The sequence below is a fragment of the Pongo abelii genome, chromosome 10, assembly GCF_028885655.2.
Source record: "Pongo abelii isolate AG06213 chromosome 10, NHGRI_mPonAbe1-v2.0_pri, whole genome shotgun sequence".
Taxonomy (NCBI): Eukaryota; Metazoa; Chordata; class Mammalia; order Primates; family Hominidae; genus Pongo; species Pongo abelii.
The window spans coordinates 11,060,649-11,078,028 of NC_071995.2; the positions used below are offsets into that span (position 1 = coordinate 11,060,649).

At 34.2% G+C, this 17,380-nt stretch overlaps 1 protein-coding gene across 4 annotated transcripts; it reads right to left on the reverse strand.

Moving 5' to 3' along the window:
* Positions 1-941: 941 nt before the first annotated feature.
* On the reverse strand, positions 942-12,370 carry LOC100461662 (killer cell lectin-like receptor 2). Of its 4 annotated transcripts, none has more exons than XR_008511824.1 (9): positions 12,280-12,368; positions 11,498-11,686; positions 10,810-10,976; positions 9,654-9,743; positions 8,454-8,693; positions 6,637-6,779; positions 5,058-5,164; positions 3,372-3,574; positions 2,343-2,421 (listed from the first exon to the last, which is right to left on the reverse strand). XR_008511824.1 is itself a non-coding variant. In XM_024257294.3 (8 exons), the coding sequence occupies exons 3-8, from the start codon at positions 10,922-10,924 to the stop codon at positions 2,259-2,261; spliced, it is 858 nt and encodes a 285-aa protein (XP_024113062.2). In that variant the 5' UTR covers positions 10,925-10,976; positions 11,498-11,686; positions 12,280-12,370; the 3' UTR covers positions 942-2,258. The 4 variants fall into 4 exon arrangements, 2 of the variants coding, with proteins under 2 accessions (XP_024113062.2, XP_002822961.3); XR_010135717.1 differs by lacking the exon at positions 3,372-3,574 and adding an exon at positions 2,761-3,025 and having other exon boundaries at positions 2,353-2,421; XM_024257294.3 differs by lacking the exon at positions 3,372-3,574 and having other exon boundaries at positions 942-2,421; positions 12,280-12,370.
* Positions 12,371-17,380: the final 5,010 nt, after the last annotated feature.

Here is a 17,380-nt window from a genome sequence, read left to right on the forward strand (position 1 = left end):
TATATAGGAAAATTAACTTGAAATGGATAGAAGCTAAACATAAAACTATCAAGCTTCTAGAAGTAATTATGTGAGAAAATCTCTGTGCTCTTAATATAGGCAAAGATTTCTTAGCTAGAAATTAAAAAGCATGAATAAGGAAAAAATGATGTTAGGTTTCATTAAATTTTTATTTATTTATTTTTCCATAGGTTATTGGGGAACAGGTGGTGTTTGGTTACATAAGTAAGTTCTTTAGTGATGATTTGTGAAGTTTTGGTGTAACCATCTCCTGAGCTAAAATTTTAACACTTCTGCTTCTTGAAAGACACCATTAAGAAAATGAAAACACAAGACATAGCCTGGGAGAAAATATTCACATTATCTACATCTAACAAAGGATTTGTATCCAAATTATATAAGGAACTCTTACAACTCTATTATCAGAAGACAGATGAACCCAATTTTTTTAAGTGGGCATATGAATGTTTTACGAATATACATATGGCCAATAAACCCATAAAAAGATGCTCAGTATCATTAGTCTTCAAGGAAATGCAAATTAAAAATGACAATGCGATACCACTAGACAGCTACTATAATGGCTACAATTAAGAAGACACAATACCAAGTGTTGAAAATGATGAGGAGCAAATGTAATCTTCATACGTTGCAACTGAGAAATTAAAATGATGCAACCACATTGGAAAATAGTTTAGAAGTTTTTTTATAAAAGTAGGCCAGGTATGATGTCTTATGCCTGTAATGACAACACTTTGGGAGGCCAAGGCTATAGAGTATTGCTTGAGGCCAGGAGTTTGAGACCAGCCTGGGCAACATAGAGAAATCCCATTTATAAAAAAGTAAATAAATAAAAGTAAACATACACTTACCAGAGGGCCCCAGCAATCAGACTCCCAGGTATTTACTAAAAAGAAATTAAAACATGTTCACACAGATACTTGCACACAAATGTTCATGGCACCTTTATTCACAGTAGCCAAAAACTGGAAACACATCAAATGTCCACAGGTGAATGAAGAAATAAATTGTGGTATATCTGTACAATAGAATACTACCTAGTAGGAAAAAGAACCAAATGCTGATACACAAAACCATAGATAAAATTCAAAAACATGCTAAGTAAAAATAAGCCAGATACAGAAGAGTACATGATGCATTAAATTCTAGACTAGGGTAAACTAATTTGCAGATAGAAAGCATATCACTGGTTGCCTGGGGCAAAGTGGGTGGCGAAGGGCAGAAAGGAACTTTTAGAGATGATGAAAATATTCTATATCTTGATTTCATACTGTGTAAGATATATATATGTGTGTGTGTATATATATATATATGTTAAAACCCATATTCCTCATGACTTAAAGTGAGTGCATTTTATTGCATGAAAAGTATAACTCAATAAAATTAATTTTTAAAATGTCAAGGTCAAGAAAAAGCCTAAAGAACTGTTTCAGATTAAAGGAGACTAAAGAGACATTACAATCAAATGCATTGCATTATCCTGAACATGGATTTTTAAGAAATACATAAAAACGGCATTATTGGGACAACTGACAAAATTTGAACATGGATTACAGATTAGATCATAGTACTGTACTAATGCTAAATTTCCTGAGTTTGATAATTGCACTGTGATTATATAAAACAAAGCCCTTGATCTTGGAAAATATTTAGACAAAGGGACATGAAGTCCTCAATTTATTATTAAGTGGAGGATAGAGAGAGAGAAATATAAAGCAGAGCAAAATATAAACAACTAGTAAGTGTGAGTAAAGGTTATATAGAAGTTCCTTGTACCATTCTTGCAACTTTCAGTAAGTTTGAAGTTATATTTTGTAGCAAAACAAATGTTTTAAAAGATGAGGTAACTTCCAGATGGGAAGAAAAAAATAACTACATTCTAGTTCACAACTGCTATCAAAACCAGAAGACGCTGGAATGATTTATCCTATTGATAAGAAAAAGACCCAGGATATAGTATCAGAGTTCTCTAACTGGTTGTATAGGTAGTTCCGAGAATTAGAAAGAATGAATAATTCTTCAGGGACATTAAAGGAAGGAACAATCACTCTCAAAACAGAAAATCTCCTCTTCTCCAGGAAGAAAGATGGCATCTGATCTTTAAAGTCCTAGTTCAAAATATTTTTTTTTTCCTGTTCATCTTTATTTTTTGAAGAATTAACTAAGTCCTGCAGTTAAAAGCAATGATTTATAATCACAAATTATTATAGGAAACAAAAAAAGAAAACATTCCTTTTTCACCTTCTCTTCTTGGCGCACACTGAATCAGAGAAAATAGAGTCAGTTCTCTTCTCACAGATACAATTGTACATTTGAATGCAATCAATAGTTGTCATTCTTGTTGAGGTCAAAAATGCACACTCTCCTCTCCCAGAAGAAAAACGCATTATTGTAGAATCACTGCAGAACAGAAAACATATGTAGTCAACTGTTTAATTCCAAAGCTTACAATTACATAAATCATGATGTTTAAAAATTCTGCTGCCTAAATGTCTAGAATATGGAAATGTTTATCATAACTTCATCACTAAAATATTTTCTTTTGCTCTTAGTCCATTAAAATCATGACCTCTTAATCACACCCACAATCTCCCATTTTATTCCACACTGACAATTTTTGGTCAGAAGGCAAAAGTACCTTGCAGTATTGCAATGAAATTATGATATATTGTTTTCTTGTGCTAATTTTTTTCAATAAAAGTGAAAGATTAAAAAAAAAGAAGGTGGCCAGGTACATACCTGTAGCCCCAGCACTTTGGAAGGCTGAAACGGGCTGATCACTGGAGCCCAGGAGTTCAAGACCAGCCTGGACAACATAGTGAGATCCCATCTCTACCAAAAAATACAAAAATTACCAGATTATCAGGGTGTGGTGGCACACGCCTGGAGTCCCAGCTACTCAGGAGACTGAGGCAGGAGGATCACTTGAGCCCGGGAGGTCGGGGCTACTGTGAGGTGAGATCATGCCACTGCACTCCAGCCTGCTGACAAAGTGAAATCCTGCCTCTAAAACAATTTAAAAGAGAGAGAGAGAGAGGAATTGAATATCTGTAACATAGATAACCAGGGCACATGTATACATATTGTAAGAAGAAAAGGGAAGAATTGGAATATAGTCAGAGATGAGATTGTTCGATTGTATTTTGTCTCCTTTCCTCCCCCACCCTATAGCTAAGAGTTATTAGCTAATGACAATTCTTTGAAAAATATCTAAAGCATGACTTCTATTTTAGCAAAATGGTTAAGTGCCAGAACTACCTTCCTATTAAAAAACAATTTAAAATACTGAATAAATAATATGTTAAGCCTTCTTGACTAACTTCATAAACTGATAAGAAGCAGATTCATACTCAGGCTGAATATTAAGTAAAGGTGGGACTGCAGAAGGGCAAGTGAAGCACTGAAGATCATTTTTCCCTTAATGGATGTAGTAGGCTGCAATGAATTCCACTCAAGATGGAGATTCTAAGTAGAAGATAAGCTACATAGGACTGAGAACCCAAACGGAGGTACATTCAGTATAAACCACGTAGAATTGTCTTGAACCTTGAATCTAAGCAGAAAAGAGAAATGATAATCCCACTTAAGAACTCAAAATCAAAAAGCATCCCTCATATGTTTGCATTTGCTGTATTACTTAAGAAAGTTCAAATCTGCTACAGGAAAATAAACAGGTAAGGAAGACAAATGAAACCAAGCAGCTTGTGAGGCATAGGTAGAACTCACAAGATGTGTTAGGTGTGAACAGGTAAAATTAGTAACATATGAGATGTTAGATATAGATATGGTAAGTAAAGTATGTAAGCACTGAACATAGACAAAAAAAAGAAGGGACCAAATGGACACTAAACATACACAAAATATACATGAGGCTCATACACACTCAACATTCATGAGGTCTTAAATTCACCACCCATTGGTGATACCCATTCTGGCCTCTGCCCAAGAAACACAAATTAAATCCACAGCTACTCATCGGGTTAACTGGAAACTTACAGCTGTGGCCAGGCTTACACATTCCTGTAAGAGAGAATCTTCCCTGTAGAAAAACATGCATGTGCTGGCCACAGAAACTTTGTGTTTGTTGGGACCCTTTACTCACACCACAAGATGGCCCCATATCATCATCGGGGAGGATTATGCAGCAGAGAGAGTCAGGTCATATGAAGACTGCATAACCCAAGATTCAGGTGATCCCTTCACCCTGCACCTTATCCCAAGTGCAACAACTTATCCTATCTCTTTCCCTTTGCACTGTGCTATGGGTTTTACATTGGTTTAACCAACGGTGATTTGATCATCTTAATTTGGCCTGTGAGCCTTTCTGTTCTGTGACCTCTGGAATAGTTTGCCTGGGAGTGTACTTGAAGGATATGATTACATCAAGGTAATTCCCTCTGCATGACATCTTTTGCAGGTTTGCAGCCCAGAACTACAATACTTGCAGAACCCACACTTAAAATTACAATAATTAAGATTTTTTAAAAGTCAATGAATAGTTTAACCAGAACTAAATGTAAACCCAAGAGTTTACTAATAATGTACTTCAAAATAGAAGGTCTATAGTGAAGGTGTGTGTGTGTGTGTATGTATACATAAAATACATATGTTTTATATGCTATGTATGTATAAACTAATTACATAAAGTAACTCGAAATAAATTTTTTGGATACTCAGGATACTCATTTGTGGTTGTGGGAGGGATCATTATGGCTGACTTAGGATGGTCCAATCACTTCATACCACCCACCTTCCTTTATGATTTTGTTTCATTTTATGTACCTCATAATACATATTTCTGAGCATGTGTTTAGCATGATACTTTAAAAATTATTATTAACTCTTTATGGCTCTTCTCTTCCTTTTCTACCTATACCTCCTAAAACACTCTTACCCATTGTTCTAATTGTTACTAAAGACTCTGCTTAAAAATGAGTTAAACTGTGTGAAATGAGAAAAGATTCTCTTTAGACACAATCATTTCACCCTCCCCCCCCACACCAATGTTACAGTTTGAATGCATTCCAGACACTTACATTCCAGGAGATGTGCCATTGTCAATCCATTTCCACTTACTTTCCCTTTCATCATATGACAATCCAATCCAGTAATTATTTTCATAAATCTGAGATTGAATGAAGGCCTATAATAGAAACAAAACATATTAGGTGACTAAATTCCCATCTGTTCGATGAGTGAGAACAAGGACAGGTCAAGGGGCCGACTGTTTCTATGGCCAGTACTCTGCTACTCTCCACATCATCCTTCATCCCTTTTCCCTAGAAAAACCTCTCTTCCCTAGATCCCTGCCTTTCCATTTCCCAAAGTAATTTTCCCCTTGTATTAATATAGTATTCATTTATGTTAAAAAATGGGTGTCAGTATCACTATTTAAAACATGGAAAAGTTTAATATCCAAATATCTACCAATAGGAAAGTTGTTAAATATTTTAGAATGCTTTATGAAACTATCCAAAATCACGCTCCAGAAGAATATTTAGGATGTAGAAAACTGATCATCACTTAATCTTAAGTGAAAAAAGGAATCCTCAAAACAAATCTATTAAAATAAAAAGGTGTGTGTACGACAGGGGCACAGTAAAATCTTAAGCCCCATAAGAGGAAGCCTTGCTGTAGTTCCATAGTTGGAATGGGTGAAGTATTTGGAAGTATTTACTATGTCTAAAATGTAATATATCAAAGTGACATATTAAATAATGTCTGATTAAGTGACTAAATATATTTTAAAATATAGGTTTAAATGTAACTGTTTTACTGTATCATATGAAATTATTTCATAACTTGATATCATGAATTCTTTTAGGCTATGATTTTTTAAACATCCATTAGATTTGCATATACATTTTGTGTTGTTTTCCTAAACAATAAATAAAAGTTTCAGGCTAATCTTTGCAAACATATCTCTATAAAAACATATTTTGAGTATTTGGATAACTTTTATTGGTAACACTTTTTAAAAATTTTAAACATAATTGTTTTAAAATTCAATATTGTTATATTCAATATTGTTATCACTATTATTCCGTATTGTTACGCTATATCACTATATTTTCTCTTTTTACAATTCTGTTTTAAAGATACACATCTTGAGATAATATATAAGAATGTTAAAAAAAAGAAAAAGATCTCAAAAAAAAGAATGTTAAGTGAATGTTACCTATGAATGCAATGAAAATCACTATTGAGGCTAATTCGTAAAGTTGTTATCACTTTTATGTTCCTCATTATTATCTCCGTTTTGAAGATAGGCTCAGAGAGCTTAAATAAATACTAGAGGTCATCCATCTCCCTTTCTAAGCAGTCTGCAGTATAACCACTGACAGGGAGATGATTTGCAAAGACCCAAACAGCATCCTCAATAATAATGGTCATCATAATAGATAACATATTGAATATTTAGTAAGTAGTAAAATTATATGACCATTAGCAGGCATTGTTTCCTGGGAGCCTCTTAACTATATCATTTTTGCTCACACGACAGACACACACAAAGAACAGTTGAAGTCTCTCATTCTGGACTCCAACCTGTCTTCAATATCTTAGGTCCAACATTGAGAAACAGAGTCCAAGAGAATAAAAGTGAATGTAAAATACCAGTTCATCTTTGTCATCTATCTTCAAAAGGGATGCTCTACAATGTTGACAAGTCTGTTTACATCCCTTCCAGTCTTTCTTCTGCATGGTAAAATAATAACAGCTTACTCCACAACAGGACCAGTGGTCTTCAGAGAATTTGCCTACAATATATAAGGTGAATCATCAAACTTCTTGTCATCTGGTATTCTGTTAACCAGAGCAATATGTTTATCAGCCCACCATAACTAAATAAAATCCCAATAGCAATCAATAATTATAATACAAGGTTCTTCAAGATTCTGGAATACAAGAGACACCTTCACTCCCGTGTCCAATTCAGCATTATTCACAATAGCCAAGCTATGGAAACAACGTAAATGTCCACTGATGGATGAATGGCTAAAGAAAATGTGTTATATACACAAAACGCAATATTATTCAGCTTCTAAAAGAAGTAAATCCTGCTATATATGACAACATGGATGAACCTTGAAGACATAATGCTAAGTGAAATAAGCCAGTCACAGAAGAACAAATACTTTATTATTCCAATTATATGAGGGATCTAAAACAGTCAAACTCACAGAAGCATAGAATGGTGGTTGCCCAGGGTTGGAGGGAAGTTCAATGGTATAAAGTTTCAGTCATGCAAGATAACTAGGTTCTAGAGATCTGCTGTACAGCGTAGTGCCAATAGTTAACGATACTGTATCGTACACTTAAAAACTTATTAAGAGGGTAGATCTCATGTTGTGTTGTTACCGCAAGTACATAAATAAATGAAAGGACATGAGGAAGCTTTTGGAGATGATGCATATATCTATTACTCTGATCGTGGTGACGGTTTCATTTCTGCCCAAATTCGTCAAATTGAAAACACTAAAAATATGCATTTTTGTATATCAATAATACCTCAATAAAATTGTCTAAAAATAATAAAATTGAATTAAGTTTTTAAAAAAGATTCTAGAATGTTTTCTAAATAAATTTTTTAAAACTTTTTCTTTTTCTCCTATATTTTATACTGTATTAAACTTTTAAAATACTACTCAGCCTTTAAAAATAGAGATGGTAAATTTCTACTAATTACCATACCTAAATGAGATTAAATATATAAAAATTCTTGGTAAACTCTAAATCCTAAACAAATATTTAGTAGTTGTTGATTAACCAGGTCAATTAATTCCATCATTATGCAAGATAATAGAGTTTACTGTATGAGATTTAATATTTTTATATCTTCAGTGCTTTCAATGGTATCATCGCACAGAGTTGCACAAACATTAACACTATGGCAAATCTTGCAGATGTGCTGCAGGGAGTACATACTGGTCACAAATAGACCAAATATGTGAAATCAAGGCAGAATGGAAACACACATGTGTGCATGACACACACAATTATCTTTATAACAGCATCCAAATAAAAGCCCTTGTGCCCATTTTAGCACAAATATATTTTTACTGAAAACCTCCATATTCTATGTCAGCAAAAAGTGGAAGTCTTTAATTTGCTCACAGGACCAAAATGATCAGATTTTTCAGGGGAGTTTACATACTAGTTCACCTTTTGGGAGCATTAATAATGTAAGATGTGCCAATGAATTTTGGGAACTGTAGGCTTTTACTAATCCAAACATGGATCCTGGGGTCCCAATCCCATATTTGAAACAAGCAAAACCTCCAAGATACCCACACTACATCTAAGAGGCACAGATTAAAAGTTGCCCAGTAGACCTCAGAGGTCGCTAATACATATCATAAGCCTGTTTATTAGGCTTCAAGGATTATGGAGGGGAAGAAATAATGCAAAATCATGCAAGATTTCCTTCGTACCTGTATTTTGCAAAACTTTAAAAACGATCTCATTTTCTCTATGACATCTGTTCTTTTGTATAAGGTGCGAATCCAGTTCCTTTTTCTGCTGAAAGCTGTCATTTTTGAGAACGTCATATTTTAAAGTTTTATTTGTCAAAAGCTGCTCTTTTAAGTAGTTGTCATTTTGCATGATGTACTTTTCACTACAGTTTCTTAGAATTGCCTGCTGTTGATGTTTTTCTTGAATACACTGAAAGACTAAAATTCATAGCATAGATATAATACAAATTAAGTACTCATAATAATTAAATATTGAAATTTAAGACAAAAGAAAAAATTTCACTCTGACAACCATTAATCATTACTTTAATTAGTCATTACTTTGATTAGGAATTTGACATTTAGAAAGTATCACCTCAACTAACTGACCATAAAAAGGGAAACATAAATTTCTCACCATTAGCAACTTAAGTGTAGGATAAATAAAATATCTGAATAAAATTATGAAGGTGACACCTTACTTCTCAGTTTAGTTCATTTTTAATAACTCATTGTTTACAAATAAGCAGTAAAGTAAAAGTCAGTTTGCCAACATTTAACCACATATCTTCTGCATATGAAAATCTGAACTAAGAAACATGAAGTGATAGCACAATTATTATTGGGGCAGATAGACTATCTGCAGCAGAAAAGACAGTAAGATCCAGATATGTAATTTTATCTGAATACAAAATATCAGTGATTTTTTTGAAAGATATGAAGGAATTCAAACAAAAGATAAAGCTTGAATTTAATATTATATAACAGCATGTGTAGATTCTTTCTTTTACTAAACCATTTTGTCATTACATACTTTGAGAAACGTCAAGAGAAAGCCATAATTTCTTTTGAACAGTTGTCTCTCAAAGAGTGTTTCTCTCAGATTCACAATAATCAAACGCAAATGGCAGAATACGTGTATTACTAAATCCTCTATGAGAAGGAATATTACCATGTATTATACACAGTGAGACAGCTCATCACAGATTCAGAGTCAAGGTTAACTAAATTAAAAATGACACTGTGATATGCCCAGAAAAAAATTACCAACAAAGGCCAGAGCCACCTGGGACATTCTCTGATTACAGACGGGGAACAATGGATGGAGCATGGTTAATATCTGCACAATCAGTGGTTACTGCTGCTACTCGGACAAGAAAGCTGTATTTTATTACTCACTCTTTGTCACCAACACTGTGATTATCATCAGAAGAAGTAAACATAGGATCCCAAGAGTCACTGCAATGAGACACCAGCGCACTGAAAATTCTTTAAATACAAAAATAAGGAAAATAATCACCAGGGGAAGAGCTCGGCTCACTACTAACCTTGACCTGAGAAACCATTTGAAAGAAAGAGACAATCTTCTCTAAAACGTTGACAAAAATGTATCACACAAGTATATTTAAATTTGTAATCTGGAAATTACATGCATGCATTGTAGAAATCCCACATACAGGAATAGTTCTATAGGATTTAAAAAGTCCATCCCACATAAAAGCACCAACAGCAGTAGACACAAAACGTGTAGCAAAATCTAAGCTAACATGTGTGCTCCTTCCTGTGATCACAACTAATCATGAAGAGAAAGGAAAAAGCAGTCAATAAAGCTAAGAAATTAGTAGTCAATAGTGGATATTCTGAAGCTGCAAATGTGGATGGGTCCATATTTGAGGGAGTTTCTAGAAATCAACTTTTCTTTCTTTTTTCATCAATTCTATTTTTCTCTAAACAATGCTACATTTATCCTTTAGCTTTTGAGATCCTCAGTGTCTGAAAGTTGTATCTCTGATTATCTCTATATTAAAGCAGCAAAAGTTATTCTCAATGCATAGTTGAACAATGACCACATTTGAAAGGAGAGAGAGAGAGAGAGCATAGAAAAATTAGAATGCCCCTTTTGATTCAAACATTGTTACTGCATCATTGCCATTAAGATTTGGTAAATACTTAAGGCACATAAAATATCTTCTATCTGCATAAAAATGTTGTTTTTAACATTGATTTTTCATTTCTTATACTTCCTCTCATACTTTTATTTCTCTAGGAAATGTCATGTTTTCTTCAGATCTAGTCTGTCCTTTATTATCAAGGCCTCACAAATTCTTCTTAACCACATTTAAATAAAAACATTCTACTAGTTTCTCAAATTTAAAAGAATTCACTCATTTCTCCATTCTCACAACTTAAAACAAAAATACTTCTACTACTCTATCCCATTATAGTTTCTTATTACCAGCCAAGAACCAGAAGTACAGATAGGAATCTTTTTTCAAATGTCAAAAGTTTGACAATCCATAAGAAACAGGTGAATGTAGATGCTTAAAACGCATACCTTTGTCATCAGTTTTCCCAGGCCTTTGAGTATCATCAGGCCTTAATCTATTCTGAGACTCTGAAGGAGACTGCAAAAATCTCAGGGTTGAATAAATCTCTCCCTGATCATTCATCTTTAGAGTAAGAAGATAAGTTTTGCATTCAAATCCTGCAATAGGATGGTTTCTGTTGAAAGAAAAATTAAAATGTCAGCCAATAAGAACACACCAGGATTTGATGCTGAGAGATGTATGTGTGTCTGTCTGTGTGTCTGTTGGTGTGTGTTTATTAACTAAGTGCCTAAAGCATTTAGAATGAGCCTCATTTATAGAAGAAATGAAGAATCTTTCAATATTTTTGTTAAAGTCATTTATACTTCTAGCGATCACAGCCATGATAATGAGAAAATATAGAAATGATGAGAAAAAAATCTACCAATAGATTATTGTTGTATTCACCCAGCCAATTTTGCTCAAAATATTCAACATACATATACAAATGTTAGGTAAAATTGATACCACCATAAATCACTGAAACACTTTATGAGTTCAACAAACAAAAAGTCTAAATTCTGGAAAAATAAAAATATCTTGGCTTTTAAAAACTTACATGTATTCTAATATACATGTAAATATAACAAAGTTCTTGCATTCTTTCCAACTATACTTGACTCTATCAGAGTGCTTTCCAAAATGTATCGCATATACCTTCTACAGAAGAATTATTTGAGGGTTAATATTGCAAATTGGTTAACATTCCAGACTCAGTGCCTTTTGCAAGATGTACTAAATAAAAATCACTTCGGTTGGAGCCCAGATAAATGTATTTTAAATCTCAAATGATTCCATGTACATTAAAACTTTAGAAATAATCTTCCGGTATATTGCCAGAGGAGCCTATGTGAAAATAAAAGTTGTCAACAGGCAGTCATTAATGTCCATAAAAGATTCAATTTATTAATGAATATCAATATAGAAAAGAATAATTAAATAGTAAATACCTAAAATTTACTTATGTTAGCCAATATAAAAAGATGATATCCAAGAAATGAGAAATATGAAAAAACAAATTGCACATGTAACCATATTCTTTTCTAATTTTAATTTACAAAATTTTCTAACCTAGTCACATTTTCCCTAATTTCCTAAGAAAAAGAAGTATTTTCTATTATAGAGTCATTCAAGATGGATAAAATATGTAAATCATTAGACTTAAGTAAAAAGTAATTAACCCCTGAAATCTCTATTCTTTATTTTGATAACACAAAGCAAAAATCACAGCATATTGAGAAAGAGAAAATAACTTTTTGTTAATACTGAACTACAATTTCCTTCAGAGTAGCGCAGCTCTAATACAATCAGTAGCGAATGCTTTCCTATCATTTCTGTTATAATGCTGAGTCATTTGTAACTAAATGCCATATTTCTAGAATTAGAAAGACTAAGGATAATCTGGTAGAAAGATCTGAGAAGATAAAAGCGGATATTACCTGTATCTGTGCTATGCAGTGGTGCAGGTGGAGAAAACTGATTTCAAAATGAGGGAGAAGCTGGCCTTTCCGGTCCTGGATCCCTTAGGGGCTATAACATGAAAGGCAGAAATAAATTGTCTTCAAATGATACTGTAACTCAAAATTTTCTGCCCCACCTCTTGACCAAAGTGGTCAGAGGAAATTGTATGATGAAAGCTGGTACTGACGGGAAAGGAAAGATGGTCAAAAGCTGTATATTCCTCTAACTCAACTAACCAACCACTTAGTACTCTTTGCAAAATAATGTTCAAAATCAATATTTGAGGGCTGAAAAGATAAAATTTTGTACACATCTTTGGAGAAAATAAAACTAATATCATTAACAAAAAACTAACATACTTTAGAGAAACTGCTGGTAAAAGAGATTACTAAAATGTCTACGTATAAAAATATAGACATATAAAAGAAGTGTAATGATTAAACTACTTAGCTCTTAGTTTAAATACTAGTGTCTCTAATAGAAATGTTCTCCTATATGTCATTATTTTTTAAAAGTTCCTTTTTCTATCTATGTTTATTTCAGGTAAATGTATTTTCTAAATTACATTTAAAAAATTTTTTTAAAGATCCGTAATTCCACTATAAAATTGTGGCATATATTCTTCCAGTTTTTTTCTCTGTATGTTGTGTTTACTATCAAGGTTGGTATTACTCCTTACACAGTATTTTTGATTTATTATTTTCTAATAATATGTATTCCATTATTTCAAAGAAATTCATCTGAAATGTTATTTTAAAAATATTACTCACAGGGATAAACCACCATTTATTTAGGCAATCCCCTACTGTTGGATACTTAAATTGTTTTCAATTTTTTGCTATTGTAAAATATATTTGCTCTGTACTTTTGAGTATTTTTTTAGGGAAACTTTTTAAGCATAAAATTATATGTCAAAGGGTATATGTATTTAAAGAACTCTAATATATATCACCAAATGCCCTCCAGAAGAGATGTTCCCACTGATGTTCCATCAGTTGTGTGTGAAAATGTTCACATTTGATTTTTTAAGAAAAAGATACTGGCAAATTATTTCTCTACTTGAGTTTTGCCCACGAAATCTCACTTCATAAATCTGTCCCTAAAACCTTCCAGCAAGGCATCACATTTTCACCTACATTGAAGACTTGAAAAAATTCATTTTTGTTACTCTACCATGAGGCAGACCCTGCCAGAATGTACTCAGATCTCATTGACTTCCACTTTTATTGGATTCAGTCTTTTTCAATCTTCTGATTACAGTTCTAGGAAACCAATTTAAATTGTTCAAATCAGGTGATAGTGGTTAATAAGGAGTGTGGGATACAGAGGCACAGAACAGCAGGTGAAATTGCTGATACAGGGACATGTAGTCCCTGAAGTAGGCCACATCATCATGTGCAGGCCATCAGATGAAACATCTCCCAGAGGCTAATTTTACTGAATAATGTAGGCAAAATTTCATGCGTGGAGTTTGGACGCTTCAGGAATACTTGCTGCTGGGCATTTTCTTCTTTCCCTCCATCCTGGACTGGCTTTCTCAATCCCAAATCAGAGTAAAGATGGTCCGTATCCCTTTATCTCAATGCCAAAATAATAAATAAAGGAAGTTAGTTCTGTGAGAGAAGATAGGAAGTGGGTGACGGGGGCAGGGGCTGGGGTGTAGTAATAGCAGATGTTGAAAAGGTGACAGAGATACTGTCACGTATTGGAGTACCTCTTGTGCATATAACCATATTAAAACCTCCCAACATTGACAAGTATTTATTATTGTCCCCATTTTACAAATGAGGAAACTAAAGTGAAGAAGTCCATTGACTTGCATAAGGAAACATTATTGCTAATTCTTCATTCCTGTTTAAAATCAGGCCTGACTGAAGACAGAGCACAATGGATCGTGAATTCAGAAGGACCCAGGCTTCCAACAAGGCTCTTGCCACAAAGTATGAATCCTGGAACCAGGCAAATCTGGCTTGAAATGCTAGCCCCTAGCTCCCATGTGTGACTTCAGGCAAGTTACTTCATTTCTCTAAGTCTTGTATTCACCATAATAAAACAGTGATATTTTTTGCCATCCAAGGTTGCTATGAGGGTTAAATGAGATAAGACCCACCTCAAAGTGCCTAACTACAACCTGGAATATATATGGTGGGCTCTCATAAAATGTTAAAAATTGTTACTTGAAGTCCAAGATTCAAATCGTTCTTATCTATAAAAATATGAACAAGTCAACAAAATCCTCAAGCCTCACTTTTCTCATAGGTTCAATAGAAGTATCACACGCTTCATAGGCTAGGACTAATTAAATGTTAGCACTACAGACAGGATTTCTTACACTTCAAAATAAGTAACTGTTTTCTTGTTTGTTTTTCTCCCCCTAAGGTTCTAATAGGGGAAACAACAGGACTGCAGTGCAGAAATCCTGACATATTATACTGAGCCAGGTTCTCTATCCTGCCATGAGGCTTGGAGTGCCAGTGCCACCATCACTCTAGAGAAACCATTCGGTGGCTGCATATCTTACTGCCCCATTCAGATAGATACTGTTTATGTTGAGGCATGTTTCTGTTTTGATTTACATCCATCTAGCTGGGGAGAAGGTGAATAGTGCTCAGGATGGAAACTAGACAAGTGCAGAGCACAATTTTTTATACTTTTTACATATTGTCTCCTCTATCACAATATAAAGTCCACAAGTCTGTCTTATTCATTATTGAAACTGCAGCACATGTAAGAGGCATGATGCCTACAAGTGCACCTGATGAACAAAGTGGATCAAGTTAAAAAGAACTGACTATAAAATCTAGATTTCTTCATAGTTTTGAAAAGAGGCAGAATGAAACTGACGATGGGAAAGCCAAATTTTCTAGCTACTCCTGTTTTCTCTTTATTACCAAGCTCTGAATTGCTGGAAAAGGCAACTTTCTCCTTTAAAGGAAAACACAATCAGCACCAGAAGATAACAGTAACTTCAAATGAGATTGAAACTCCCTACCTGGCCTTTTAATTAAAGAGGCACACAGTTGGAAGTATTAAACTTTATCACAACCAGTTAATAAAACAGAAGAGAAATATGAAGAGTTTTGAATGTTCTGGTACTTTGTCTTCCAAATTCACTTTTGTGCAAAACATGCACATAACACACAAATATGAATATATGAAGTATTAATTTGCTTATTTTCTGGCTCCTTTCCTGCAAAAGCCCTTTTAATTTAGGAAACCACACATTTTACTCACTCCTTTCTGACCGTACTGTTAGCTAGAAGCTTAGCACAGCTTCTAGTCACACCTTCAAACCTTCGGGTCACACTGTCAAACCTCAATGGTTTATCATTTCACAGCAGCACACTGTCCTTCCTGCCCCAGACTAAAATGAAGGATGTCTGGAAAAATCCCTAGCATGCAGGGAAGATGGTCTGAATCACTTCACTGGGAGGACTAACCTCACCCAGACAAGTTCCCATCTCCTTTTTTATTTGTTCTAATGCCTAACTTTTCTCCCACTGCATGACACTGAATTTCCTGGCTCTTATAGTAAAGAAAAAGATAAAAAGAGGCCGAAGCAGGCAGATCACAAGGTCAGGAAATAGAGACCATCTTGGCTAACACAGTGAAACTCCGTCTCTACTAAAAAAATACCAAAAATTAGCCAGGCGTGGTGGCGGGCGCCTGTAGTCTCAGCTACTCCAGAGGCTGAGGCAGGGAAATGGCATGAACCCCGGAGGCGGAGCTTGCAGTGAGCCGAGATCGCGCCACTGCACTTCAGCCTGGGTGACAGAGCAAGACTCCGTCCCAAAAAAAAAAAAAAAAAAAAAAAACTCTCTAGCTTGAGATTTTCTGTTTCCCTAATCACCCTTTTTGTCCTTCTTGTCTTTACAGTAAAATATATTCAAATGCTCTAAGTTTAAAATACATCGTCCCAACTGAATCTCTAGTAATCCATCAAACAGTAACCATCCTTCCTCTTATTTCTGAGAAACCAAACAAGAGGGCCACCTCAGGAACTAAGTTAACTATGATGACATAATGGCAAAAAAAGGATTCCCAATGGCGATTTAAGGGAAAATAGTTAAGCTGATCTGTAATTAAGACTTCTGATTCTTAAATTAGTATTCTCTCCACCACATCACACAGTTCAAATTAGGACAAGGTAGATGCCAGAGATTTTGAGTGGTAGTTTTCCAACTTTACTGTTCATCATATGGAAGTCAGCCAAGGCAGATTCTGAACTCACCCTCAAATCCTTCATTTATCTTTGCTGTTTATCTTTATTAAATTTTTTAAATTTTCTATTCTACTTCATTATCCATTCATGCTAGGAATCCAGTTATTAATTAAAGGGGTCAGTGGTTAAACTTACAGCACAGTCCATGCTCACAGGTTCACACATTTCAAATCAAAACAAAGTAGTCTAACAACAGAATATATAAATCATCTCAGTTACATTTATATTTACATTAAAAATACCCATACAAATAGACTCAGCCTGATACCAATGAAATACCAAAGATAAATAATCTAAAGGCAAATAATCTAAGGACAGAGCAAGAAAACAACAAATTCAACAAACTTAAAAACACCTACTGTATGGAAAAGACTGTGCTAGGGTTCTGCACTATCTCATGAATGGGGAAGAGGTGGGATGAGGTGCAGAAACAGTACTTGGAAAAAGTTTGATTATTTCAAGTGGTCTCTTTATTAAGGAAGGAGGTAAAAGGAACATAACCTGAGTGCAATAAAAATCTAGTTTCATATAAAACTAGTACTATACAAAATTCAGTTTCTAATGATCACTGTCCATCGGCAGCTTACAATCAAATAAAAGACAGATCAAAGTACAAGAAAATGGTAGACGATAATATTTTCCTAATGACCTAGTCTCCCATCTCGGTTTAAATACGAGAAATTCTAGTAGATAGTGGGGACAGAGCTAAATAACCAAAACATAAGGAAGTTAGAGAATGGGGACAGACTTAAAAGATTTTTCAACGTAAGCACTATTTCTCCTCAACCTTGTTCAGTTTTTAACGGATCGTCTTATTCAACAGGAGCTACAGAATGGTTATTTTGAGAAACAACCAA